At 44.1% G+C, this 27,937-nt stretch overlaps 1 protein-coding gene and 1 pseudogene across 2 annotated transcripts; one reads left to right on the forward strand and one right to left on the reverse strand.

Moving 5' to 3' along the window:
- Positions 1-2,199: 2,199 nt before the first annotated feature.
- LOC146693105 (uncharacterized) lies at positions 2,200-3,442 on the reverse strand (annotated as a pseudogene).
- An 8,494-nt stretch (positions 3,443-11,936) lies between these two features.
- LOC146693106 (uncharacterized) lies at positions 11,937-26,539 on the forward strand. Of its 2 annotated transcripts, none has more exons than XM_085433469.1 (3): positions 11,937-11,971; positions 20,518-20,568; positions 20,659-26,539. In XM_085433469.1, the coding sequence occupies exons 2-3, from the start codon at positions 20,524-20,526 to the stop codon at positions 22,006-22,008; spliced, it is 1,395 nt and encodes a 464-aa protein (XP_085289595.1). In that variant the 5' UTR covers positions 11,937-11,971; positions 20,518-20,523; the 3' UTR covers positions 22,009-26,539. The 2 variants fall into 2 exon arrangements, with proteins under 2 accessions (XP_085289595.1, XP_085289594.1); XM_085433468.1 differs by lacking the exon at positions 11,937-11,971 and adding an exon at positions 11,982-12,478.
- The last annotated feature ends 1,398 nt before the right edge of the window (positions 26,540-27,937 follow it).

Raw genomic sequence — 27,937 nt, forward strand, 5'->3', positions numbered from 1 at the left:
TATTTAAAGATCTTTTAGAGTGCATTTCTCTGTGTTTTGACCAGGCCACATGTCTCCTGTCACCTAAAAGTACAGAGATTTTAAAACCTTCTAGTAAACAGGGTCCCAGCTTCTCCTGGGAAAAGTCACCACTGCCATAATCCTCGCAGCCCGGACCCTTCACACATCACACATCAGACTTCGGAGACAGAGCATGAAGGTGGTAAGGAGAAACTAAGGGGGGCGAGGCTGAGCAATGTGACTTCGATTGCTCTGTTGAGGGTGGGGCTCGATGGCGAACCTTTTGCCGCTCTGGTGGGGGGTTTATGGGGGACAAAAAGGGATTGGGCCGGGGGGTAGATCTGAGCCCAGCATTGACCCGCTCCATCATCTCCTCAGTGAATTTCAGGTGTGGGGAGGAGGGAGAAAGGGAGGGGGAGGAGGGTGATGGGGGTGATGGCCTGTCAGGGGTTTGGGGGACTGGGGAAGATCGTGGTCCCTGGTCCTGGTTGTTGGTGTTGTTGAGAGAGTTGGAGGCAAATAGGGACCCCTCTTCTTGCCTCAGATGTCTCTCCTTTCTGAGGCTCTTCCCGGGTGGGGGCAAATGGAGCTCCTCCTCAAGGTTTCTGCTGGGCTTTGTCTGTTCTTGGAGTACTGTTTGTTCCTCTTTATGAGATAACTCCTCGTTTATCTCAGCCTTGGCACCAAGCACAGATGGATGACGTATGGAATAAAACAAGTTGGAGGTGAACAGTTTCACCCCTGACTTGTTAAAATTAAATCCATTTGCTTTGAACAGATGCCTGCGTTCCCAAAAAATATTAAAGTTGTTGATAAAATGCACTGAGTGGTCAGCACATGCTGATATAAGCCATTTATTCAGTGTAAACAACCTGCTGAATCTCTCGTCTCCTCCTCTGATCGGCGGTACAGGTCCACTGATGAATACAGCTGCATTCAGAGAGTTTGCAGTATTTAATAATCCAGTAAAGTCCCGTTTCAGAACCTCCGACTGTTGTTTGGACACATCGTTTGACCCTGTATGCAGAACAATGTTTGTCACAGTTGGATATTCCTCTGCAATTTGAAGAATTCTCTCCTTCAGATTGTTGACCATATCGTTAGGAAAGCAGAGGACTTTAGATTAGAGACCTTAGTTTTCACAGGAGCTACAGTATCCAGAGTCGTACGTAGTGAGGAGGTGAAATTATTAACAAGATAATCGACCTCTGTTGGGGTAGCGTTCAGATAGCTGCTCTGCTCTGTGTTGGTACAGGGCATTGAAGATGATAACAGTGGGTGGATTATATTCTTAAACTTAGTTACAGCGCTTCCAGAAAGACATCTACTTTGATAAAGTCTACTCTCCACCGCTGTGTAATCAATTATTGTAAATGTAAATGTTATCAGGAAATGATCAGACAGGAGAGGGTTTTCAGGAAACACTGTTAAATGTTCAGTTTCTATGCCATATGTTAAAACAAGATCTAGAGTGTGATTAAAGTGGTGGGTGGGTTCTTTTACAGTTTGAGAGAAACCAATTGAGTCTAATAACAGATTAAATGCCATGTTGAGGCTGTCATTTTTAGCATCTACATGGATGTTAAAATCACCCACAATAATTATTTTATCTGAGCTCAGAACTAAATCAGATATAAAGTCTGAGAAATCAGACAGAAACTCTGTGTAAGGCCCAGGTGGACGATAGATGACTGGTTTCTGAGTTTCACAGCTGGGGTGGACAATGTTAAGCATCAGGCTTTCAAATGAATTAAAAGTCTGTCTTGGTCTTTCATTAATTAATAGGCTGGTGTGAAAAATTGCTGCCACACCGCCCCCTCGGCCTGTGCTTCGAGATTTCTGGTAGTTAGAATGACTCGGGGGTGTTGATTCATTTAAACTAACATAATCATCCTGCTGCAACCAGGTTTCTGTAAGGCAGAGTAAATCAATTTGTTGATCAATTATTAAGTCATGTACTAACAGAGACTTGGAGGAGAGAGACCTAATATTTAATAATCCACATTTCACTGTTTTACTCTTTGGTTCAGATGTGGATACTGTATTGTTCTTTCTTTGTAATTGTTTATGTTTAAGTTGTTTGTTGCTGGTTTTTAGTTTGTTTTTTGTCTGTTTGGGAGCTGACGCAGTCTTTATGGAGATGGGTTTTTGGGGGGTAGCAGGAGGAGAGAAACTGCAGAGAGGCGTGTAAGACTGCAACTCTGCTTCCTGGTCCCAACTCTGGATAGTCATTTTTTGGGGGGTTTAATAAATTTGTCCATATTTCTAGAAATGAGAGCTGCTCCATCCAAAGTGGGATGGATGCCGTCTCTCCTAAAAAGACCAGGTTTCCTCCAGAAGGTTTGCCAATTATCTATGAAGCCCACATCGTTTCTGGGACACCACTCAGACAGCCAGCAATTTAAGGAGAACATGCAGCTAAACATGTCACTCCTGGTCTGATTGGGGAGGGGACCAGAGAAAACTACAGAGTCCCACATTGTTTTGGCAAAGTTGCACACCGATTCAATATTGATTTTAGTGACCTCTGATTGGCGTAACCGGGTGTCATTACTGCCGACGTGAATTATGATTTTACTGAATTTACGTTTACCCTTAGCCAGCAGTTTTAAATTTCCCTCAATGTCGCCTGCTCTGGCCCCTGGAAGACAATTGACTATGGTTGCCGGTGTCTCTAGCTTCACATGTCTGAGAACAGAATCCCCAATTACCAGAGTTTGACCCCCGGCAGGTGTGTCGGCGAGTGGGGGAAAAACGGTTAGACACATGAACGGGTTGGTGGTGTACCTGGGGCTTCTGTTTAGGACTATGCTTCCTCCTCACCGTCACCCAGCCGCCCTCTTTCCCCAGCTGCTTGGGGTCTGCCGGGGAACAGCTAGCGGGGCCTACGCTATCTTCAGCTGCACCAGCTATAGGGGCCTGGCTAGCTACGGGTGAATGAAGGGTGCGAAGCCGAGTCTCCAATTCAGTAATCCTGGCCTCCAGAGCTGCAAATATGCTACATTTGTTACAGATTTCATTACTGCTAAAGGAGGCCGAGGAGTAACTAAACATCTGACACAATGAGCAAGAAAGTGCAGGAGGGACAGGTGAAGTAGCCATGGGCTGTATCCCAATTCAGGGTCTGCAGCCTTAAAGTACGCATTTCAAGGCCGATTACGTCACAGCGGCGCGCCGAAGGCTGTCCCAATTCAAAGGCTGCTCGAAATGCGAAACTGTGAAAAGTAAGTACTGAATATTATGTCACTTATTTATGTGCAAATGTTTAATAACGAAGAACATTAAAACATTACTGTTGGCCACATGTCGGCAAAGTTATGTGACATTGGTGACGTTTGTACTAACTTTGTTTTAAAGCCTTTACTTTAAAATATTCGCCGTTCAATAGCTGAGCTTAATCCTACAGAGAATGATCAAAGCTCATGTAGAAAGAAACAAACAAATGAACAAAATATGTTCTCCTTCATTTCTGTCAAACAAAGCTGTATGACACGTTTCCAGCTGTTAGTATCATGGTTGCTAGGCAACCTGGGCAGCGCAACGGAGGCTAGACCGTCCCATTTCACAAGCTTCGCATTTCCGGCCTTAGCGGTCTTTAAGTACGCGGCCCATGAGGATCGTTGAGGCTGCGTACTTTAAGGCTGCAGACCCTGAATTGGGATACAGCCACGGTGCTAACGAGTCGGCTACGAGCTAAGCTAAGCTAGCGAAACAGTACAGAGACAGTGAGTGAATACTTTGGCTATTAATTAGGTAGTGAGTACACAAAAAGTGTGCTTCGGATGAAGCAGGTGAAGATTATACTATGAAAAACGAATGTATTTAAAAGTTGTTAATTAAATTGCTAAGCAAATAAGCTACTCAGAAACACCACTGTGTTTGAGCAAGAACAGGAAATGATACTCTACCGCAGAGCGAGCCCATCTTGATCATCTTGTTGACGGAGTTGAAGGCCCGCTGGAGGCCGAGTCCCTTCAAGGCGCTGCAGGCCTGAATCTCCCATAGTCTGTCTGTGTAGCTGGGGAGGTCTAGCGCAGTGGACACCTGAGGGGGAGGAGTCAGAGAAAAGGAGTCATCAGTTATTGAGGAAATATGTAATCAGATTACAGTAACTTTAGTATTTATCATCAGAGCTCGTGTGAGCTCCAGAGACAGGAGTTAGAATCAGGCCATTTTATCGGGGTGGCTGTAGCTCAAGAGGTAGCACCGGTCATCTATTACTCGACAGGTTGGTGGTTCAATCCCTGGCTGTTTAAGCACTCTGAGATAAGATGTAAGAACCAGTGTATTTAATATTTACTTTATTAATCCCAGAGTAAACAATGTGCTGACAGATGCTCAGAGACAGTAAAAACAGTAAGGGGTTAAGGTTAGACCCAGTGCAGGACGCTCTGAGGCCGTCCTAGTAAGGAAATCAAACATCTGAACTTCACCTGTGTAAATGTTACAGCAGAGATTCTTAAAGTCAGGGCTGTGGCCCTCTGGTGGGTGGTAAAAGTACGGCCCGAGACATCATTTATAATAAATCTACAGATCCTATTTAAATTATTCTAGGAGTGGCTCCAAAATCAAACAGATTTCTCTGTTCAAACTTTCTTTGACTACATTTTTGTCATTCATTTAAATAATTAATGATAACATGTGCATTTCAAAAAGAGTATGAACTGAAAACACAACAAGGCCGAGTGTCATGGGCCTGGGTCTGAAGGACCCAGGGTTTTTGAATAAGTATTGACTGTGTATTTTTGGTGCTGCTGTCCTTTGTTTCCACGTGTTTGTGTATAGGTGGGTGTGTGTGGGTGTGACAGAGCACCGGTTCTTCTGGCCTGGTGGGTGTGTTAGCCAGGAGCCTGGCCACACTTGCAGAGGAGAATCACACACACCTGGAGCTGATCAAGCCTCGTCGGGGAGCTATTTAATAGGGGATTGTTGTGTAAGACTCCACGGCAGTGTCTTAGCGTAAGTTAAAATCAGCTAGCGTATAACGGCGAGAGCGTGTGTCTTGATGGCTGCCTCTGGTATTTTTCCAGTCAAGAGAAACAAGGGAGTCAAGGAAACACACAGGGATTTGTCATTTTCTGCACTGTAAATAAACGCTCTGTTCACTGCACAGAGTCCAGCGTTTGGGTCCTCCTTCCCCACGGTCTGCCACTCAGACCGTGACACGGACGGCTTTAAAAGCTACTGACTCTGTCAGATGATCTCATCGCTGTTTAAAAATGAATTTAAAAAAAAAACCAAGTGCTGAATCATTCATTAATACAGACTATTAGAGTAACAGGTGTGTAGCATCGCTAACTAGCTAGCAACAAACCTCCAACATAGTGCGTATGCAAGCGGTTAATCTAGCGAACAAATTCACAACAGAGTGATTTTAGAACTATAAGCTATTAGCTATTAACTATAAGCACTTTGCACTTTGCAATAATCTAGAGATCTCAGACCTACCATTTATCAGCTCAAACATCCAACGACATGAATGCTTTAAAAGCATCAACATCAGCACTTCTCTGACAGCATGGTGGGAGTTTCTAAAATTGACAGCGTCTTCATTAATCCCATGCAAACATACACCTATCTGGAACAACCCTGACATATTACAAAGCAATAATATGATAAACTTTTCAGATTGGAGTGGTAAAGGAATCAAATATTTAGAACATATACTAGAAGGAACAGAATTTATTTCATTTGACAGACTAGTTACACAATATGGGATCAACAAGAAAAGATTTTTAGAATATCAACAAATTAAATCCATAGTAAAAAAGAAATTTAAACCGGGTCAAGTTGAACTACAAACACCACCAAGTGTGGTTCAATTTCTTACTCTTAAAACCCCCAAATTACTATCCAAAATATACAGAATGCTTTCTAAAACAGATGAATCAATATCACTTCCTATTGCAAAATGGGAAGCGGATTTATCAGTTAACTTAGACCTAAACTTCTGGTCTCAGATTTGCTTAAAAACCTTTCATCTAATTAGAAATCCCAGTCTTCAATTAATTCAATACAAAATATTACATAGAGTGCACTATACAGGTCATCGGATGTTCAAGATGGGCTTTACGTCTACCAACAACTGCTCACACTGCCAAACCAATTCACCGGACAATTATATCCACGCTCTTTGGTTCTGTCCACCAGTTCAGAAGTTTTGGCGCGAGATATGTGAAGACTTATCGAAGTGTCTGAAATGTAACATTCCAACTTCCCCCTTAGTGTGTTTGTTGGGCAGCTTAGATAATGTCACTTCAGAAAAGAATATCGCCCATATGGTTTTCACTGCCCTATGCATAGCCAAGAAAACAGTCCTCATGAACTGGAAAAATAAAAATAATCTTAATTCTAACCAATATAGAAATTATCTATTAGATTACATTAGTCTTGATACAGCCTCTGCCACCACATCAGATCAATTGCTCTGGGCTCCTTTGATCAGCTCCATCACCTAGTGGGGGTGGGGGGTCATAGTTTGGTCCCGCCTTCACTGTTGTGATTGGTGTGGGGGTAGGGACAGGCTTAGGGCATCGGGGGGTTCCCCGGAGGCATTTTCCTTGGGGGGCTCAACCCGGGGTAGCGGTCATGTCCGGTTAGGGGCTCTGTTGGCTCTCAGGTGACTGTTTCCTCGCGGCTGCGTGCAGCGGGATTAGGGGAGGGTCTGTGGTGACGGGCGTGGGTTACTGACCTGGTAGCCTGGCTGTCCCTGGGTGGGTCCAGGGTATGCGTGAGGTTCTGGGGGCGCTCCGTCTCTGGGCTGGGGCCCAGGCCGGGCCTCGGGGGCTTGGGTCCTGGTTGGTGTGTTGCCAGGGTTGTGGGCGGGTGGGTGCATGGGGGCCCAGCCCTGGAGCAGGGTGCCGCCGGTGCATCGAGCCACCTGGGGGGCTCTTCAACTGGTGGGGAAGATTGTCACATCTTGCAGGAGCTTTCCTCTCCTCAGGGGCTCTCTCTACAGGAGGGGGAGATGCAGGAGAGGTGGAGGAAGATCTCAGCCTGGGTGTTTATTGTCTTATGTAGTCTGGAAGAAGAGTGGATGGTGGGGTGGGTGCAGTTTTCTCTGTGGTGGGGTTGGGTGGACTGTCCTGGGCTCTGTGGGGCCGGGAGGCGCTGCTGCGCTGGGCCCCGGTCTGGATGGGCCTGGGCCCCCTTTCCCTGGTGGGTCGCGGAGTATGGGGGTGCCTACTGGGGTCAGCGGGGGAGCTGGCCCCAGGGAGGGGTCACTTGCCCCTCCCTTCCTTCCCTCCCCATCTCCAGCTGCCTCCCTCTTCCCGCTCCATCACAACCACCCACACATGCAGGACCTTGGAGTAGGGGTATGTCACCAGGGTGCAGAGGAGGCCACCCCCCCCGTCCCCTTCTGGCTGCCTCTGCCTCAATTTTATCCCACAACTTAGACATTCACATTACTCACACTCTCATTACACATACATATAGGATCTTGGGGGTGGGCACGATACACGGAATCCAAAGTACCATCAGGGTGTACACCCCACCCCTGGCGTCGTTGCCCACCTCTCAATGTTAAATACACGTAGACATTGAGGGCCAGCAGGAGGGACCATGCGCTTACCTGCTGCTCTCTGGCAGGTAGCTCCATGCCCTCCTGGGTTTTAAATGCACCTTAGAACACACATGCATCAACACTACAATGAGCGGGTGGAGGGAGGTTTGGAGTCTTCTCTCACCCCCATTCTCTGCGACCTGCTGGAGCGGGGGGGCTAGGAGGAGGAGTTGGCCGTCCGACTGCGGTCTGGAGTGTGGGGCCTCCCTGCTGCTGCGGAGTCGGGGCGGTCTGCCTCCCCCCACCGCAGGGAAAAGGGTAACACCACCTGGGTCTGGGTGCAGTTCCCCCCCCTCCAGGGGCAAGGGTACCTAGACCCGGGGCTTAGAGTACGCTTGTGGAGTGTGATCGTGTGTACAGCGTCTCTTTATGTCTGTCTCCACGTTGGTTGAGTGTGGAGTAAGTGTATATGAGAGCATGAGGGTGGGAATGGATGTTTGTATATGTGTGTGCCTGTATTTCTGTGTCTATATGTCAGGTTGGGTGTCAGGCGCCACCTCTCTGGGGACATCTTAGGCCCTCCAAGGTATGGAGGCCTATCTCCCCCTACCACCACTTCCCCTGCCAGTGGCGGACTCCCTCAGACGTCGGTGCGTTGGTGGTTCTTTGTGTCCGGGGATGGGCGTCCAGGTACACACCGGCTCACTCCTTGGCGGCCGCTTATCGGGGCCTGGAGCCTGGGGCTTGCTCGGGCCACTTCGGAGGTGGGGTGCCCCCGGCCTCTCGGCCTGGGGCTCGGTCACTCAGGCACGGCTGGCTGCCGGCGGAGCTCACGGGCGCGTCACTGCAACTCCCCCTGGCTTCTGCTCCGCGGCTGCTGAGTGACCCCTCATCTGGGACTCTCCTCAGCTCTTTCTGGGACAGTGGCGCGGCTGCCCCTCTGTTGGTCTTCCTTGGTCTCTTGTGTTCTGGGGGCCTCTGGATGTCTGGAGTTTTGATCTCCTCCATACCTGCTTCATGCCCTGGAGGACGGGGCTGTGGCCCCCCCACACCCTCTAGCAGATCATTACATGAAGGAACCTTTTAAAAAACAAAAAACAAGCGCGTCCATGCTCACAGGTGTTCACACCCACAAACTACACCCTTTTTGGCTCCTACCTCAAAGCACACTGTGTTCTGTTGATCTTATGTGCTGCACAATAATGTTTAATATTTAGTATTTACTGTCATATTCCCATATATCATTGTGATGTTGTTTATTCTATTACTCTTGTTCTCTTCTGCTTGTTTTCTTTTTTCTTTCTCAGCAGGTGACCCAGGTGATCGATAGATGCATTTTTTTTCTTTTCTTCTTTTTTTTCTTTTTCTGCCCGTTCTGTTGGTTTTTGGTTTTTGCCCTTCTCCCCCGTCCCTCTTCTCAGCTGTTTCTCTTTCCCTCTTTCTTTCTCCCCTTCTTTCCCCCAGTCAAGTCTGTCCCATGTTCAGTAAGTGAAAATAAAATAAACAATAAAAGGTGAATCAAATGGACCATTATGGCAAGGCTGGGATGGTCAATTTGGTAAAGTAAATCCGTTGGGCATCTTTCTTTGCCTTTAGACAACAATTCTGATGGCAAAAGAGCCAAACGGGACAGGCAAAAAAAACAAACAAACTATAAGCTGATAAGCTGTGTTTTTTTTTTTTTTTATAACAGTGACATGGTTGTATTTACCTTAATTAAACGAGTCGTCAGTTGCAGTAAACCAGCAAAAAACTCGGGCTACGTAAAAAGTGTAGAGGGGCGTGTTTGCGGTCACGTCCAGCAGGTGTGTGGGCGGGAGCGTTACACAGTCGCTCCACCTCAACTCACTACGCAGTCTCTGGCTCCTAATTTGCAAGATGGCAGCCTCCACAAGCGGGATATTTTGGCTTCATTTTTGCACAATGGGAGGAGGCGGTGTCGCGTCGTCCATCTTTTATACAGTCATTGGTCGAAAGCATCGGAGCGGCTACAACCATTATCATCTGCAAATTATGCCGGGCGACAGTCGTAGCAAGGAGATGAAGCACTGTTGAAATATGGGGAAAGCCAAAAACTGCGCTTCCTCCACTTCTGTAACATTGATTCCTTAATGTTGAATTCTCTCGCAGCTGTTCTGTTCCCATGTTGTTGCAGTATATTAATAACTAACCTCGTATTGTGAATGAATAATCTCAGTTGTTCTCCTGACTGAAGTTTGCCCCGTGTATAGCATCCTGCTATGCGATTGCATTTGTCCCTGACCACCAGAATCCCTCACGTTAACTTTTATAAAGTGGAAAAAAAGTTGGTGTTCATCCTCCAGCTTCACTGTGCTAATGTTATGCTAACATAGCTGTGTTGCTAGCAATAACGTAGCACAACATTATATAGCCCAACTTCAGTAACCCTGCAAACGTCACTGCTGTTTAGTTTTCTGTCTTCATTTACGTTGGAAGTGATAACAGAGCTGTACGTTTTAAATTGTTTCCAAAACCCCGCAGTCAGGACATGCTATATTGTATTTAGATAGAAGATAGTGGGCTAACTTCCTGCTAACTTCTAACTCCGTTAAATGTCATAAATTCCGTTTTCATGGATGCCTGGATGTTAAACTCAATTGTTACACCTGGTAGAGCAGAACACTGATCATTTATTAAAGATGAAAGACTTTAGACAGTTTTTCAACTCTCAGTAATGCCATAGTGATCATTTGATATATGGATCTGCAGCGGAGTTAAGTCCCAGACATGGCTAGTGACGTCAGACTTAAGAACCGGATACCTTTCTAATGTGACGTTGTTGTCCCTGGCTCTCTTTCTCTGTCTCTCCCTCCCGCTCTGTTCCTGTGCTACTGAGAGTGTAACTACCAGGGTTGCCAACTCCTCAGTAAGGAAAATCGCTATTGGCTGTCCGAAAAGTCGCTAGAAGTCGCTAAATGACGTCATCGCCTAATTTGCATACTTGGTCATGCTAATATAATTGTAACCTACGTTGTTGGAGAGAGAAATAACATCGTGGAAGAAACATAAAGTGAGTAAAAAACGCCCTAAATGCATTTAGAATTTATTTAGAACTACGAATTAAATTTATTTTAGCAATTATTGTTTTTTGTAATGTCACAATTGCAACCCTGCTCCTTTATCTGGGCTTGGACCGGCAAAAGTGACCTGAAATAGGCACTCTGGTGGAGTTACTTTGTGTGTGTGTGTGTTTATAAGTAGTTTTAAACCTGATCCACAAAACAGCATAACAGTAAAAGAAGAACTGACTGCGTTGCAGTCAGTGCGGGAGCAGCGGCTTCGCTCATGTGCGATTCGTTTGCAGTTCGGATGCACAGGTGTGAACATCTCCTGCCCTGATAGCAGCTGGGGGAGGACTATCCTCCGCCTGTGAGCGCTTTGGCACGGGCGAGGTGCCCACGGCAGCACCCGCTGCTTGTTGAGAGTAAGAGCGATACGAGCTTTCACGTCAAAAAGATGTCATAAATAAGTCTCCAATAACACCAGAAAAAGTCGCCAGATTTGTCGCTAGTCGCTTATTAGAAAAAAAGTCGCTAAGGGGGTCTGAAAAGTCGCTAAATATAGCGACAAAGTCGCTAAGCTGGCAACACTGGTAACTACTGTCCCTCCCCCCTCTTCCCAGCGCAAAGCACAAGGCTAGCATGTGGAGTGAAGCGGAAAAAAAGTGGAGAGAGGGTGAGAGAAAGGAAAAAAACAAAACATGGCTTGCGATAAGGAGCCGGCTTGTGTCGTTCACGAGCCATTTCGTTTGCGATCGACACATCACTACTAGTGATGGTAAATTTGATTCTTGTTACTGAATCGGATTTAATGAGTCACTCACCAAAGTGAATCGGGTTTTTGAGTCCATTGATTCACAGAGTCAGTTGACCAGAGAGTGCAAAAAATTTACATTTTCACTCAAACTTAATTTCTTTCTCTTTTCATGTAAATCCTACTGCTAAGATGAATGATTCTAAAAAAAAAAAAAAACCAACTATTTTATAGAGCAAAAAAGAGCAAAAACATTTCTAAAATTAAGCAATTTCCTATTAAAATTGCTTAATAAACATTTCTTTTGTTTATGGTAAATGGTAAATGGCCTGTATTTATATAGCGCTTTACTAGTCCCTAAGGACCCCAAAGCACTTTACATATCCAGTCATCCACCCATTCACACACACATTCACACACTGGTGATGGCAGCTACATTGTAGCCACAGCCACCCTGGGGCGCACTGACAGAGGCGACAGAGGTTTATTTTTATTTTATTAGCATTTTCCTTAAATGTGTTAAATATATATTTTCTCATCTAAATGTCCACTGAGCTGTGAGCCAGAGGGCGGTAATGCGCCTTAACATTGGTTGCCACCAAGAAGAAGAAGAAGCTGTGAGCCAGGAGGGAGGGGGTTAGTGAGTCCTGAGTGATTCGCTTACGCTTATGATTCAGCACAGGAAGGGAGGGGGTAAGTAGCTCAAATGTGCTGTTAGCATGTTAGCAGAGCGATGCTACTGTGAACCGAGAAGCTATTTTCTTGATGTGAGCTTCTACTCAGGGTTTTTTCTTCCAGTTCAGAGCAGATTTTTTTTTGTTAAGATACTGGATGTTGTGTTTTTCTCCACAATTTTAATTATAAGCTAGATACATTGCTGCTAACAGCAACAGGGATGAGTCAGTGAGTCAGTTGGGCCTGTGAATCATGATTCATGAGTCAGTAAAGTGATTCTCGAGTATTGAACGATTTGTTCATGATTCGCGCATCACTAATCACTACTGTCCAGTCTCTGAGGTGACAGCACTGCTGTGGCTCCTACAGCTTCATGCACAGCCTGCAGAGCTGATGGAGTCTGCTCTCAGCTGCACAGCAGTGAACACCAGCAGCACCACCCGTTAGCACACAGTGCTCCCTCTGCTAACAAAGGACTGTGGGCTTCCTGTACCAACTGACAGGATCCAGCTCTGCAGACAGATGGTAACACATCACCGCAGCACAAATAGCACAGGTCTAATATATGCACGCACGACTCGGTGTGAATGTGACCTTTAACCCTGATGACCGCAGTGTGCGGGTTGGTGTATTTCACAGTCAGTGGCTAACGTTTGGTCCTGCATGCTAACTGATAACCTTCCTGGAAGCTGAACAGCGTTTGTTTAATTCACCCTCAGCGTGACTGAAGGCTCCCACTGAACATGCTCTTTGTTCCCAGTGACCACATGTTCACCCACGTGGCGCACACACTCTTCTTTTACATGACCTCAGTCACATGTTTGTGTTTGCCTCTTACTTTGTAAAACACACAGGTTGCAGCTGTCTCACTGTCGACTTACTTTGTACTGATTCATTAAAGATTCATCCAAGCTCTGTGGTTTCTAATAATTCTGGAAAGGTTATTGTTTGATCTGTGTTTCTGTCCTGATTATTACGAGGTTCAGTAAGTTCTCAACCAGTGTCGGTGTTGATGTTGGTGCTGTTCTCCTGAGGCGCTGTAACACTGAGTCATTGGTCCAAGCTGTTAGAGCTGAGGGTGTGTAATGTTGGTGAAACATGGAGTTTTATTGTGGTGATCTTGCTGTTTGCATGCTTGTTGTTCAATGTCTGTCCAGGGCTGAGTTTGCTCTGTGGGGCCGATAGGTTGGTCAGGAAGTAGCTCTAAGGTCCTTTAAGACTTTGTGGGATTTTGTAGTGTTTTCAATTTCATTTGTGGCAGGAAAACATAATTTTTATTAATCAACCCAGAGAATTAAACCATGTTGATGTTGGACGAGCTGGGATATTTGAAATAGGCAATTATAACTCATAATTATATTTTAATAATAGGCATTTGTTACGTAATGTGATTTATCTGATTATGTTTGTGTGTCTGAGGATGTTGGGATGACTTATAGTTTCCATTTTGTTTTTAGATTTGCTACAGAGCTGATTTTTTTTCTATTTATGTCAGTGCGCCTCAGGGTGGCTGTGGCTACACTGTAGCTGCCATCATCAGTGTGTGAATGGGTGGATGACTGGATATGTAAAGCGCTTTGGGGTCCTTAGGGACTAGTAAAGCGCTATATAAATACAGGCCATTTACCATTTTACCATAAATAGAACCTGTTTACAAGGTTCACGATTCCTGGCATTCCCTCTTCAAGTGTGGAAACAATATAATTGCACATAAGATAAAGTGTCAGGAGTGAGCAGCAGTACAGATTTGAGCAGTACAAGATTAAAAGTGGCAGTTAGTACAGTACAGTACGGAGAATGAGGTTTTGTTTTTTTTTTGTGATTACTGATAAAGTGAGTGACCAGTGCAGAATGTAGAATGTACTTGAGCAACTTTAGGACAGCTTCTGTGTGCATCCTGTGGTGTGTAGTGTGTGAGATGTGGTTCAGGTGTCGTATGGCTTGGTGGTAAAAACAGTTTTTAAGTCTTGTAGTCTAAGCAGACAGACTCCTGTAACGTCTGCCAGATGGTAACAAGGAGAACTGCTGATGTGCTGGGTGGCTGTGGTCCTTGATGATGCTGTGTGCTTTATGGTGGTACCGCTGGAGATAAATGTCCTGAATGCAGGGCTCGCAAAATTTCAAAATCCCTGGTAGCCCTTCGGGCAGGGACTCTTCAGTTTTTGGTAGCCCAAAATAAATTTAAGTAGCCCGAATAAAAAAGGTAGCAATTTTTTGATTGATGTTTTGTTTCCCATTTTGTTTCCTTTACAATATTATACATTAAAGTATAAGATTGTAAAGGAAACAAAACATTAATCAAAACAATTGTTGAAACACAAATTACAACATTGTATAAAAATTACAATCATCAACTTAAATACTTGGTTCTAATTGAACAGACATTTCTATGAACTTGTAAAAACTGTGTAGGACATGAATCAGTCTCTGTCAGATCCTGAATTTGAAATTTCCACTGAAGTCACGGGTAAGAGGCAAGTGGAACCAAGATCAAGGACGTTTGCTTTTTGAAGTTTGCAAAGACTGCTAAATTTTCCCAGTGGTAGTTCACTCTTTGCAACATAGTACGCTGTTCCTTTTGCAATTGGTGTTTGTTCTGGGAAAGATATTGCAGACTGAGCAATAATGCATTTCTTGCATTTCTCATGGGTTCTAATGGGGGCCTTTCTTAAAATGACTGGTCCCAGTAACAAAGGCGCTTGTCGACTCAGAAATCGAGGGAAAACCAACAACACATCCGGCAGAACATTATGTTATTTACACGGGTGCACATAAGTGGTCCGCATGTGCGCATTCGCTGTCAAAATAAAAGACGCGCACCAGATAAGAAGTTGCAACGTGCGTTTGCGTCCATATAAAAGGCAGTGTTTTTGTCCGCTAGAGTGGGATTTTCACGGCACATCCTGCACCACGTCTCTGTGCGTTCATCATTTGTTTGAAGCCAGCTCACCTCCTGCAACTACTTGTCCGAGAATACGTGCTTCTTTTGTGGTTCGGACTCCTTCTGACATTTCTTTGGAGGTGGAGGAACATCACAGTAATTGCTTAAAGGAGCTTCTTCGACATCTTTAAGAGTTCTAAACAAATGTCTGTCCTCCAGAAAATCTTACAGTGGGGCAAAAAAGTATTTAGTCAGCCACCGATTGTGCAAGTTCCCCCACTTAAAATGATGACAGAGGTCAGTAATTTGCACCAGAGGTACACTTCAACTGTGAGAGACAGAATGTGAAAAAAAAATCCATGAATTCACATGGTCGGATTTGTAAAGAATTTATTCGTAAATTAGGGTGGAAAATAAGTATTTGGTCACCTCAAACAAGGAAAATCTCTGGCTCTCACAGACCTGTAACGTCTTCTGTAAGAAGCTTTTCTGTCCCCCACTCGTTACCTGTATGAATGGCACCTGTTTGAACTCATCATCTGTATAAAAGACACCTGTCCACAGCCTCAAACAGTCAGACTCCAAACTCCGCCATGGCCAAGACCAAAGAGCTTTCGAAGGACACCAGGAAAAGTATTGTAGACCTGCACCAGACTGGGAAGAGTGAATCTACAATAGGCAAGCAGCTTGGTGTGAAAAAATCAACTGTGGGAGCAATCATCAGAAAATGGAAGACATACAAGACCACTGATAATCTCCCTCGATCTGGGGCTCCACGCAAGATCTCATCCCGTGGGGTCAAAATGATCATGAGAACGGTGAGCAAAGATCCCAGAACCACACGGGGGGACCTGGTGAATGACCTGCAGAGAGCTGGGACCAAAGTAACAAAGGTCACCATCAGTAACACACTACAACGGCAGGGAATCAAATCCCGCAGAAAAAAACAAAAAAACAAACAAAAAAAACCAATCGTAAGTACTCAAACAATAGTATGTACAATATATACAGGATAGCAGCATTAATATAATGCTGCTATGATCACTCACCAATCAGTGCTGTCGCTCTCTATACACAGTTCTATACACAGTTCGCGCGATTGCAAAGTGAAAGCAAAAAACAAGCGCAAATTCAAAAGCGATTTCAATATGTCACATATTGACAGTGGCTCACCGATGCCAATGACATAATTACCCAGCTACATTTCCGAAAGAATGCAAAAGCATTGACATATATTTTTCCTTCCTACGATAGGCCGACGGGCAGGGCAGAGATAGATTTTGGTAGCCCGACTGGAAAAATCGCTAGCCCCGGGATGTTGGGCTAGCGATTTTGCGAGCCCTGCCTGAATGGCAGGAAGCCTCATGCCAGTGATGTGCTCTGCTGCCTTCACCACCCTCTGTAGTGATTTTCAGAAAGTAGAGTCGCTTGTGAGCTTTCCTGATAGCAATGTCTGTGTGAAGGGTCCAGGAGAGATCCTCAGTGATGTAGACTCCAAGGAATTTAAAGTTGGTGACACTTTCGACCTCGACACTGTTGATGTTGATGGACTGGTGTTCCCTGACTGGTCGTTTCTGGTAGTCCACTATCATTTCCCTTGTTTTGCTGATGTTGAGAGTCAGGTTATTTTCCAGACACCACTTGTACAGCGCTATCACCTCCTCTCGATAGGCCATCTCATCGTTGCCTGTGATGAGGCCTGGTTGTGTCATCCGCAACCTTGATAATGGTGTTGGACTTATGTTTAGCAACGCAATCGTGTGTGTGAACAGGGAATAAAGGAGGGAGCTAAGCACACATCCCTGTGGCATTCCTGTGTTTAGGATGTGATGAGGAGGTGTGCTTACCTGCTCTCACGACCTGGGGCCTGTTCGTGAGGAAGTTCAGAATCCATCTGCAGATGGGTGTTCCCAGCCCAAGGTCGACGAGCTTCGAGGCAAGTTTTGAGGGGATGATGGTGTTAAAAGCCGAGCTGTAGTCGATGAAGAGCATTCTTGAACATGTTTTTTTTTTTCCAGGTGAGTGAGGTTGGTGTGCGTTGTTAGGGCGATGGCATCCTCTGTAGTTAGGCGAACTGAAGAGGGTCCAGCCTGTCAGGGAGGGAGAAGCAGATGTGACCTTTGACTAGCCGCTCGAGGGACTTCATAATGACAATGTCAGTGCAACAGGGCGGTAGTCATTCAGACAGGAGACCGCTGATTTCTTTGGGACAAGAATGACAGTGGATGTTTTGAAGGATGTGAGGACCACTGACTGTCTCAGGGAGAGGTTGAAGATGTTGGTGAACACCCCTGCCAGCTGGTCGGCGCACGCCCTGAGAACCCAGCCTGGGATGCAGTTATAGCCTCACTGTCCTCCTGAGGGTAGAGGATCTGCTCCTTGTTGTCTTTATATGCGTCAGGATTCCCTGAGGTAAAGGCAGAGGTTCACGCCTTGACCTTAGTATGATTGTCTTTAATTACCTAGACTTTCTGATTTGTATATTTGCAGACGGTGGTTTTGGTGATGATATCGTCTATAGATTTATCAATATATCCAATGACAGAGTCTGTGAGTTCATTGATGTTGCTATGAGCGGCATTCTCAAATATCTGCCAGTCAGTTGTCTCAAAGCAGTCCTGGGGAGGGAAACAGTCTGTGATATAATGTGAGCCACCTTCATCTCAGCTGACCTCAGAGAGTTGATTCTGTTCATCTGGACATTTTCCGTGGGAGAAACATTTTGGACACACAGGTCACGCTGATGTCTGACTTTAAAAATGTATGATTTCATAAAACAGTTGTACTGAGTAAATTACTGAGAAAGTGTTCCTCTAACTGGTTTAAAGCGGATTGTGCTAAAATGACATGAAGACATGAAATGAAATAACCTTTGCCTTAGTTCAACCGGGATGAAAGGTTGGAGATGGTAAATGGTAAATGGATTGGTTCTTATATAGTGCTTTTCTACTCTATCTGAGCACTCAAAGCGAGATGGAGTGGATGATAAGGTGTAGCTAGATATCGCTGGATCTCATGTGAACAGAGAGATTGGATTAGGGCTGCAACGATTCATTGAGTACTTCGAATAAGTGGAGTACAAAAATTCTCCACAGAAATTCTTTGATGCTTCATTTAACAAACTGGACTGGACTCATAACTCAGACGCCCTCTACAGGAAAGGGCAGAGCAGGCTGTACCTGCTGTGGAGACTCAGGTCGTTTGGAGTGGAGGGCCCACCCCTGAAGACCTTCTATGACTCTGTGATGGCCTCAGCCATCTTCTATGGTGTGGTCTGCTGGGGCAGCAGCATCTCTGCTGGGGACAGGAAGAGACTGAACAGGCTGATCAGAAGGGCCAGCTCTGTTCTAGGATGCCCTCTGGACCCAGTGGAGGTGGTGAGTGACAGGAGAAAGGTGGCTAAGCTGTCATCCCTGTTGGACAACATCTCCCACCCCATGCAGGAGACTCTGACAGCACTGAGCAGCTCCTTCAGTGGGAGACTGCGGCACCCACGGTGTGGGACGGAGAGATTTCACAGGTCTTTCCTCCCCACTGCTGTCAGACTCCACAATAAAGACTTTTGCAGCTGATCAAACCCTCACATGTGCAATAAGACTACTATATGTGCAATTCTTCTTCTGACGAAGTTGTATTTTTGTATTTTCCCACTCAGTTGTATATAGTATTTGTATTTATATTTTATTCTATTGTATTTTATTGCATTCCAGTGTTTTCTAATTTCTGCTACATAACTTTGCACTTTTGCTGTAACAAAACAAATTTCCCACCTGTGGGACTAATAAAGGTCATCTTATCTTATCTTAATGGATGGCTCTGTAGCATTAAATGATGTAAACGTGTTTCACCCACATGTGCGACTACAAACAGACCTGCAATAGAAATGCATTTAGGAGTAGCGTGTGAATATAAAGTGTAACCACATCAGGCCCACGCAGCCCGCAGTTTTAAACAAAAACAATGATAACACAACAGCACTCGACTGGGCATACATTGGAGCTCCTCGAGGCATTTTGGGTCGGTTCATTTTGATTTTGCTGTACCTGTCATGGTCCTGGGTTGGTGACCAGTGTTTAGTGTTGTTCTCTGGATACGTCCACGTCGGATTAGGCCAGCACATCCTCGTCCATCCGCCAAATCACACCGATTTTGGCCATCCACCAAACTACATTGATGCCCACAATCCTCCAAACCACACCAACGATGGCTGCCATCCAAGTCACCTGAAGCTCTTTGTCTCCGTCATCTTCTTCATTGGGTTCCAGAAAAGGCCCTCCTTTGCCATCGTCGTACTCAGGATCTATTGGCCAAGGATCTTCGCCATCAAAGGTGGCCTCCTGAACTGTGGCGTTGTCGCCTCTTCCCACGCAGTCGACCTCCGGAGCTGCTTCCAGTACGCCGCCGCTGCTTTCCGCAAGGTTGGCCTCCAGACCCACTTCGCCTTCGCCCCTACCACTTTCCACGCGGTCGGCCCCTGAACTGTATCTGCACTGCCGCGGCCTTCTGGACTATTTGTTTTTCTTTCTGGTTCCGTTCCTGTGTTTTCATCTGTCTGTCTGTCGCATCGCACCATCATGTTCCCTCATAGTGCTGTGGGTTTCCTCCGTGCATCTTGTGATTCCCAGTTCGAGTTTCCCAGTTTCTGCTGTAGTTCATTGTTTCTAGTTTTTGGTCAGTTTTCTCGTGTTAATGTTCGGGTTTCGTACAGCCACTAAAGCTGCCTCCCTTAGTTACTCCTTGGGCCATGTGCACACTAATGCCTTTTCGTTTGAAAACGTGTCTTTTCTCTCCATTTTGGCCTTCCGTCTACACTGAGACAGTGTTTTTGGTCAAGGAAAACTGACCTTTTTGAAAACGCTTTCCAAAGTGGATACATTTGAAAACGCTGGTTTTGCATCGCAGTGTGCCCTGCGAAAACGCAGGCCTTTTGAAAACGATGACGAATTTTAGTCATGTGATGCATTCATGTGACCAATTCAACCAAGATGGCGGACGGCATTGTACAGCAGTTATTTTGTTTGCTCTCAATTTTGACAGCCATATCAAAGATTAATATCAGTTCGGACATGCTCCAGATAGCTTTTCTTCAAATTCTTTAATTCTCACTCACTTTTGCAACTTTGTACTTTTGTGTTACTTGCAGCAACTCCACCTCATTGTTAGTCCATTTAAAAAACTTGATGCTTTTCCTAGACATTTCAAAGAGCCGGAAAGTAAATAAACGGCAGACAGAAATAACGCAGGTCGAATCATCTTACGTTTCACGCATGCGCAGTACAACAAAGTAATTGTTTTTAGTCGTTTTAGTGTGGATGCACAACTGTTCAAAACAATAGTGTGGACGTTTTCAGTTTTCAAATTTGTCCAGATTAGTGTAGACGTAGCCTTGGTTTCCCGTGAGTCCTGCATTTGGGTCTTTCATCCTTCCTCCCACACAGTTTATCAACACCTGCCAAATGACTGAACCAGACTTGTTGCTGGCCCTGGAGATCAACACACCACTGCCTAACAACAGGCTTGCTGATATGCAAATTGACAATTGATCAATACCAATGAGTAATGCATCCATATTAAATAAAAATATGCAGCTTCAGAGTTCAATATCTTTATGGTCTAAAGGTAACTGCCAGCAAGTGTTTGGATTGTGTTTGATTATCAATGATGATCTTTTCCATCCCAACAGGAGGAGATGGAGGAGCAAAGGAAGAGTTTAGAAATTGATTCTCCACAAGCGGTGAGGAGACAGGTTCATACACATGCTAACATGAATTCAGTGACATTGTCTCAGGACTGCAGGTTCACAGATTAGTTTCTGTCACTACAGGAACAAAGAGGAAAAAATGGCCAGAGACCTCAGCACTGCAGTGGGCCTGACAAAGCTCACCCACCAGCCGCAAAGGGAAACAGAGTGCATCGTTGTGTCGTCTGTGGAAAGGCTTTCGCCAAGATGGACCACCTCAGAAGACACCAACGCATCCACAGTGGGGACAGACCCTTCATCTGTGAGCAGTGTGGAAAGGGTTTTACTCAGTCGAGTGATTTAAAAAAGCACCAGCTCATCCACAGTGGGGTTAAACCATTCAGCTGTGAGCAGTGTGGGAGGTGTTTTATTCGGAAGAGTGATTTAAAACAGCATCACTTCGTCCACAGTGGGGTTAAGCCATTCAGCTGTGACCACTGTGGAAGGGGTTTTACCTGCGTTAGTAAGTTACAGAGACACCAGCTCATCCACAGTGGGGTTAAACCATTCTGCTGTGGTCAGTGTGGAAGGAGTTTTAATGAGATGAGTGATTTAAACAGTCATCAGCTCACTCACAGTGGAGTTAAACCATACATCTGTGATCAGTGTGGAAAGGCGTTCACTTGCATTAGTAAATTAAAACGACACCAGGTCACCCACAGTGGAATTAAAGCATTTGTCTGCGGCGAGTGTGGAAAGGCTTTTACAGAGAAGGGTGATTTGAAAAGACACCAGTTTGTCCACAGTGGGGTTAAACCATTCACCTGTGAGCAGTGTGGAAAGTCTTTTACTTGCCCGAGTAAATTAAAAACACATAAGCTCATCCACAGTGGAATTACAGCATTCACCTGTGAGCAGTGTGGAAAGGGTTTTGCTTTCAGTGGGATCTTAAAGAAACACCAGCTGATCCACAGTGGGGTTAAACCATTCAAGTGTGATCAGTGTGGAAAGTGTTTCACTCGCAGGGATGATTTAAAAACACACCAGTTCACCCACAGTGACATTAAGCCTTTCAGCTGTGAGGAGTGTGGAAAAGGTTTTGTTAGCCACAGGAGCTTAAAAAGACATCAGCTCATCCACAGTGGGGTTAAAGCATTCATCTGTGGGGATTGTGGAAAGGCCTTTACTGAGATGGGTGAATTGAAAAGACACCAGTTTACCCACAGTGGGGTTAAACCATTCAGCTGCGATCAGTGTGGAAAGTGTTTTAGTCAGAAAGGTGATTTAAAAAATCACCAGCTCCTCCACAGTGGAATTAAACCATTCAGCTGTGGTCAGTGTGGAAAGGCCTTTACGCTGATTACTAACCTACGGAGACATCAGCTCACCCACAGTGGGGTTAAACAGTTCAGCTGTGGTCAGTGTGGAAAGGCCTTTACTCATAAAAGATACTTAATAAACCATCTGCAAACCCACTCTGGACATAAGCAGTAAATGTGTGACGTCTGTGGAGAAGCAGCCTAAAACCAAAGCATGGACACTCCACAGTGGCATCCATCGTCTGCCTTTTATCCAAATTATTGGAGTTCTTAAGTAACACTGTAACCAGAGAGACCCTCAAATCCCTCTCTATGGTAATAACATCATCGTATCATTTTAAAATCTTTTGATTCATAAAATGTTATTAAAGAATGAACAGTGGGGTGCTGGGATCGCCACTCCTTGCTTTGTACACTATTCTTACTGCTTTCTTTTAAACATACTGAGTTTGTCATTGTTTTATGTTAATCCCCCCCTGTTGACCCAGTAGAGCAAGTATGGAGCTACATACAATACAGTACAGTTTTTAAAGACAATCCATATTTACAAGTCCTCTTTGTGTAATAAAGTTTTTTTCTTAGAAAAAAAACTGTTAAGATGTGTTTCATGGGGTGGGGGTGGGGGGCAACTTCATTTACAATCTAACAATACACCTATGAACTTTAGTTTTGGATCCATCATCAGTTTCAACATTGTTTATGCTGAATTTACTATTATGATTTATTGGTTGATTTCCAAATGGATAGTGGATGTTCTTAAATTTTATAATAACCCATTTATAAGAAACAGTTTTTATACCTTTACAGTACCCAGGAGCTGATCCAGGATTTCCTCACTGACAAACACAGTGGTATTTAAATCAAGACATTCTAATTAGTTTAAATACAGTATAAAAAGTAAAGGACTAAGTACTGAACCTTGTGGTGGGTTATAAGAAGGAAGGAGGCCAAGGACTAGTGAGTGTCAGAGCCACTAACCAGGACGAAACAACAAATATCCAATGTGTACCTCGAGAAGATAGCCACAACTAATCACGTTAAGGAGCAGATTTACAGATTCCCATAGGTTCACACAGAACCAGTGTGGAGCACGCTCACTTCTTCTGAAGTGTTGCTGTAATGCACACTTACACACCTCCTACTGTCATCAGTCATCAGCCCAACTGTTTCTCGTCGATCAGTCGTGTAGTTTTAACAAACTTCACAGGAAAAAAGATGGAAATGTTTAACCCAGAAAAGCCTGATGTAACACTAGCCCTACATTTTATTATTGTGTAGTAAACAGAGGCTCCCTCCATCAGGAGCAAATGACCCCCCCCCCCCCCTTTCTTCCACAGGACCCCTATGACAGTGGGAAGGAAAAGCTCCCTTTTAACAGGATTGTGGGATTCCTCTGTATTATTGCAGGGCCTCTACCTTACAATGTAAAGGGACTGTTGTTGTGATTTGGTGCTACATAGGTAAAATGTAATAAATTTAATCCTGTTTTTGTGTGTGGGTTTTTTGACCACTCAAAGCTTTTTCCAAAACCCAGAATGCCCAGTAAACCCAAAGCACTCGTGCTGGTTCCAAGGTGGTCCCAGTGCTGTGGGTTTCCTGTACCAGTCCATCAGATGTGCTGACCCTCTGATAGACTGTTTTCAGGTGAGATGGTGCCTTCGATGAGCCTCAGGCTATGTCCACACTAGCCCAGATAGATTTGAAAATGGCGTTTTTGTCGGAAAATGCTCCGCGTCCACACTAGCATTTTCAGTCGTTTTCACAGAGTTGTGCGTCCACATTGAAACGGCCGAAAATGCTTACATTCCAGTCCTGTGCATGCGCAAAAGCGAGTGAGAACTCGCTGGCTCCTTCCACCCAGTGTGTACGTCTTGCCTGATCCAGTCTGCCCGTAACAAAAAACGGTTGCATTTTCGCTGTTGACCAAACGCTCCACCAGGAGATGGACGCAGGACTCGTACGCCTCATCCTGGCAGGGGCGGATCTAGAGAAAAATTTTTGGGGTGGCATGGAGATCAGATAGGGTGGCAAAGTCGAAGCCATTTCTTTACACATTTGCAGGTGCTACGTTTTCTAATACATGCCATATATAGTCAAAATACATCAATTTTTGTTTAATATAGCGTAGTCTAACATTCTTTTTGGCATTAGCCGAAATAACTAAATATTTCAGTTCATAGCCTATACAACAAATAAGCATATATCCCAATAAGTACAAAATCCAGAAACCTACACAATACAAGGTGGATTAAGTTGGACTTGTATTTTTAATTAAGTTTCAAACTCTTTTTATGTTGGAAATACATTCAAAAGTGTATTACATCCTTACATTTACACCAAAAGGTCAGAAATCTGCACTTAACAGAAAACACTGAACAAAATATATGAAAAAAACAGTTTTCACCATCAGGATTCACTAGTCAAGTACTTAAATTTGAAAATGGCGTTTTTGTCGGAAAATGCTCCGCGTCCACAGAGTTGCAGTCTTACATGCCTCTCTGCAGCTTCTCTCCTCCTGCTACCCCCCCCCCCCCCCCCCCCAAAAACACATCTCCATAGAGACTGTGTCAGCTCCCAAACAGACAAAAAACAAACTAAAAACCAGCAATAAACAACTTAAACATAAGATAAGATAAGATAGAACTTTATTATAAACTTTATTATAACATAAACAATTACAAAGAAAGAACAATAAAGTATCCACATCTGAACCAAAGAGTAAAACAGTGAAATGTGGATTATTAAATATTAGGTCTCTCTCCTCCAAGTCTCTGTTAGTACATGACTTGATAATTGATCAACAAATCGATTTACTCTGCCTTACAGAAACCTGGTTGCAGCAGGATGATTATGTTAGTTTAAATGAATCAACACCCCCGAGTCATTCTAACTACCAGAAACCTCGAAGCACAGGCCGAGGGGGCGGTGTGGCAGCAATTTTTCACACCAGCCTATTAATTAATGAAAGACCAAGACAGACTTTTAATTCATTTGAAAGCCTGATGCTTAACATTGTCCACCCCAGCTGTAAAACTCAGAAACCAGTCTTACTTGTTATCATCTATCGTCCACCTGGGCCTTACACAGAGTTTCTGTCTGATTTCTCAGACTTTATATCTAATTTAGTTCTGAGCTCAGATAAAATAATTATTTTGGGTGATTTTAACATCCATGTAGATGCTAAAAATGACAGCCTCAACATGGCATTTAATCTGTTATTAGACTCAATTGGTTTCTCTCAAAATGTAAAAGAACCCACCCACCACTTTAATCACACTCTAGATCTTGTTTTAACATATGGCATAGAAACTGAACTTTTAACAGTGTTTCCTGAAAACCCTCTCCTGTCTGATCATTTCCTGATAACATTTACATTTACAATAATTGATTACACAGCAGTGGAGAGTAGACTTTATCAAAGTAGATGTCTTTCTGAAAGCGCTGTAACTAAGTTTAAGAATATAATCCACCCACTGTTATCATCTTCAATGCCCTGTACCAACATAGAGCAGAGCAGCTATCTGAACGCTACCCCAACAGAGGTCGATTATCTTGTTAATAATTTCACCTCCTCACTACGTACGACTCTGGATACTGTAGCTCCGGTGAAAACTAAGGTCTCTAATCAGAAGTACCTGACTCCGTGGTATAATTCTCAAACACGTAGCCTAAAGCAGATGACTCGTAATCTGGAGAGGAAATGGCGTGTCACAAATTTAGAGGATCATCATTTAGCCTGGAGAAATAGTTTGCTGCTTTATAAGAAAGCCCTCCGCAAAGCCAGAACATCTTACTATTCATCACTGATTGAAGAATAAGAACAACCCCAGGTTTCTCTTCAGCTCTGTAGCCAGGCTGACAAACAGTCAGAGCTCTTGTGAGCCAACAATCCCTTTAACGTTAACTAGTAATGACTTCATGAACTTCTTCACAAATAAAATTTTAATCATTAGAGAAAAAATTACCAATAATCATCCCACAGATGTAATATTATCTACAGCTACTCTTAGTACCATTGATGTTAAGTTAGACTCTTTTTCTCTAATTGATCTTTCTGAGTTAACTTCAATAATTACTTCCTCCAAACCATCAACGTGTCTTTTAGACCCCATTCCTACAAAACTGCTCAAAGAAGTCCTGCCATTAATTAATTCTTCGATCTTAAATATGATCAACCTATCTCTAATGATCGGCTATGTACCACAGGCCTTCAAGCTGGCTGTAGTTAAACCTTTACTCAAAAAGCATCTCTAGACCCAGCAGTCTCAGCTAATTATAGGCCAATCTCCAACCTTCCTTTCATATCAAAAATCCTTGAAAGAGTAGTTGTCAAACAGCTAACAGATCATCTGCAGAGGAATGGTTTATTTGAAGAGTTTCAGTCAGGTTTCAGAGCTCATCACAGCACAGAAACAGCTTTAGTGAAGGTTACAAATGATCTTCTTATGGCCTCTGGATGGCATTACCTTGGCCTCCAGTAACGCTGTGAGGAACCTTGGAGTCATTTTTGACCAGGACATGTCCTTCAACGCACATATTAAACAAATATGTAAGACTGCGTTCTTCCATTTGCGCAACATCTCTAAAATTAGAAATATCCTGTCTCAGAGTGAAGCTGAAAAACTAGTTCATGCATTTATTACTTCCAGGCTGGACGACTGTAATTCATTATTATCAGGAAGTCCAAAAAACTCACTGAAAAGCCTTGAGTTAATCCAAAATGCTGCAGCAAGAGTCCTGACAGGGATTAGAAAGAGAGAGCATATTTCTCCCTTTTTGGCTTCCCTTCATTGGCTTCCTGTTAAATCCAGAATTGAATTCAAAATCCTGCTCCTCACATACAAGGTCTTAAATAATCAGGCCCCATCTTATCTTAATGACCTTGTAGTACCATATCACCCTATTAGAGCACTTCGCTCTCGCTCTGCAGGCCTACTTGTTGTTCCTAGAGTATTTAAAAGTAGAATGGGAGGCAGAGCCTTCAGTTTTCAGGCCCCTCTTCTGTGGAACCAGCTTCCAGTTTGGATTCAGGAGACAGACACTATCTCTACTTTCAAGATTAGGCTTCAAACTTTCCTTTTTGCTAAAGCATATAGTTAGGGCTGGACCAGGTGACCCTGAATCCTCCCTTAGTTATGCTGCAATAGACGTAGGCTGCCGGGGGATTCCCATGATGCATTGAGTTTTTCCTTTCCAGTCACCTTTCTCACTCACTATGTATTAACAGACCTCTCTGCATTGAATCATATCTGTTATTAACCTCTGTCCCTCTTCCACAGCATGTCTTTTATCCTGTCTTCCTTCTCTCACCCCAACCGGTCGCAGCAGATGGCCCCGCCCCTCCCTGAGCCTGGTTCTGCTGGAGGTTTCTTCCTGTTAAAAGGGAGTTTTCCCTTCCCACTGTTGCCAAAGTGCTTGCTCATAGGGGTCATATGATTGTTGGGTTTTTCTCTGTATCTATGAAGCGCCTTGAGGCAACTTATGTTGTGATTTGGCGCTATATAAATAAAATTGAATTGAATTGAATTGAATTGAATTAAAGTTTATTTTTCATTACATTAGGCCACGTTGAAGAATACTGTGTCTACAACAACTGAATGCGGCGATTTCCATGTTGATTAGCAAACCGTCTGACAAACTCATCCAAATCCAATGCTTTTGTGTGTTTGGATTCAATACTGAGTATAGACAGATTGGACAGTGTTTCCTCTGTCATAGTTGATCGTAAATAGTTTTTAATTATCCTCAAAGCAGAGAAAGGTCCTTTCACAAGATGCACTGCTGACAGGCTACACTACAGCTATTTTGCACAGCCGGAACAGTTCAAAAAACACATCATTATATGACTCCAAGAAACTCACAAACTGTAGGAGAGTGGTAGGAACTGTTTCATCACTCTTTGCAAGTCTTTCTAAGACTCGCCTAATCTGAGGTACTTCATGCTTCAGATCGTCAGTATTGGAGTCATAAGCACGGGCAAGAAGTAGTACATCCTCCTCTCTCAAAAATGTGCCACTTGATGGATTTAATGCCTGAACACCTTTCATAATATTACAGTTCAGCCTAGAAAAGCGTCTTTCCATTTCTCCCATCATACAATCTAT

The sequence above is a fragment of the Copadichromis virginalis genome, linkage group LG15, assembly GCF_057382275.1.
Source record: "Copadichromis virginalis isolate Kocher_CV1m ecotype Utaka linkage group LG15, C_Virginalis_male_GT1.1, whole genome shotgun sequence".
NCBI lineage: Eukaryota > Metazoa > Chordata > Actinopteri > Cichliformes > Cichlidae > Copadichromis > Copadichromis virginalis.

Bases quoted from the DNA above. Each gene is read 5' to 3' on its own strand.
- LOC146693106 (XM_085433468.1), top strand. The intron at 20,569-20,658 runs GTGAGGAGACAG...CTGTCACTACAG, and splicing joins AAATTGATTCTCCACAAGCG to GAACAAAGAGGAAAAAATGG.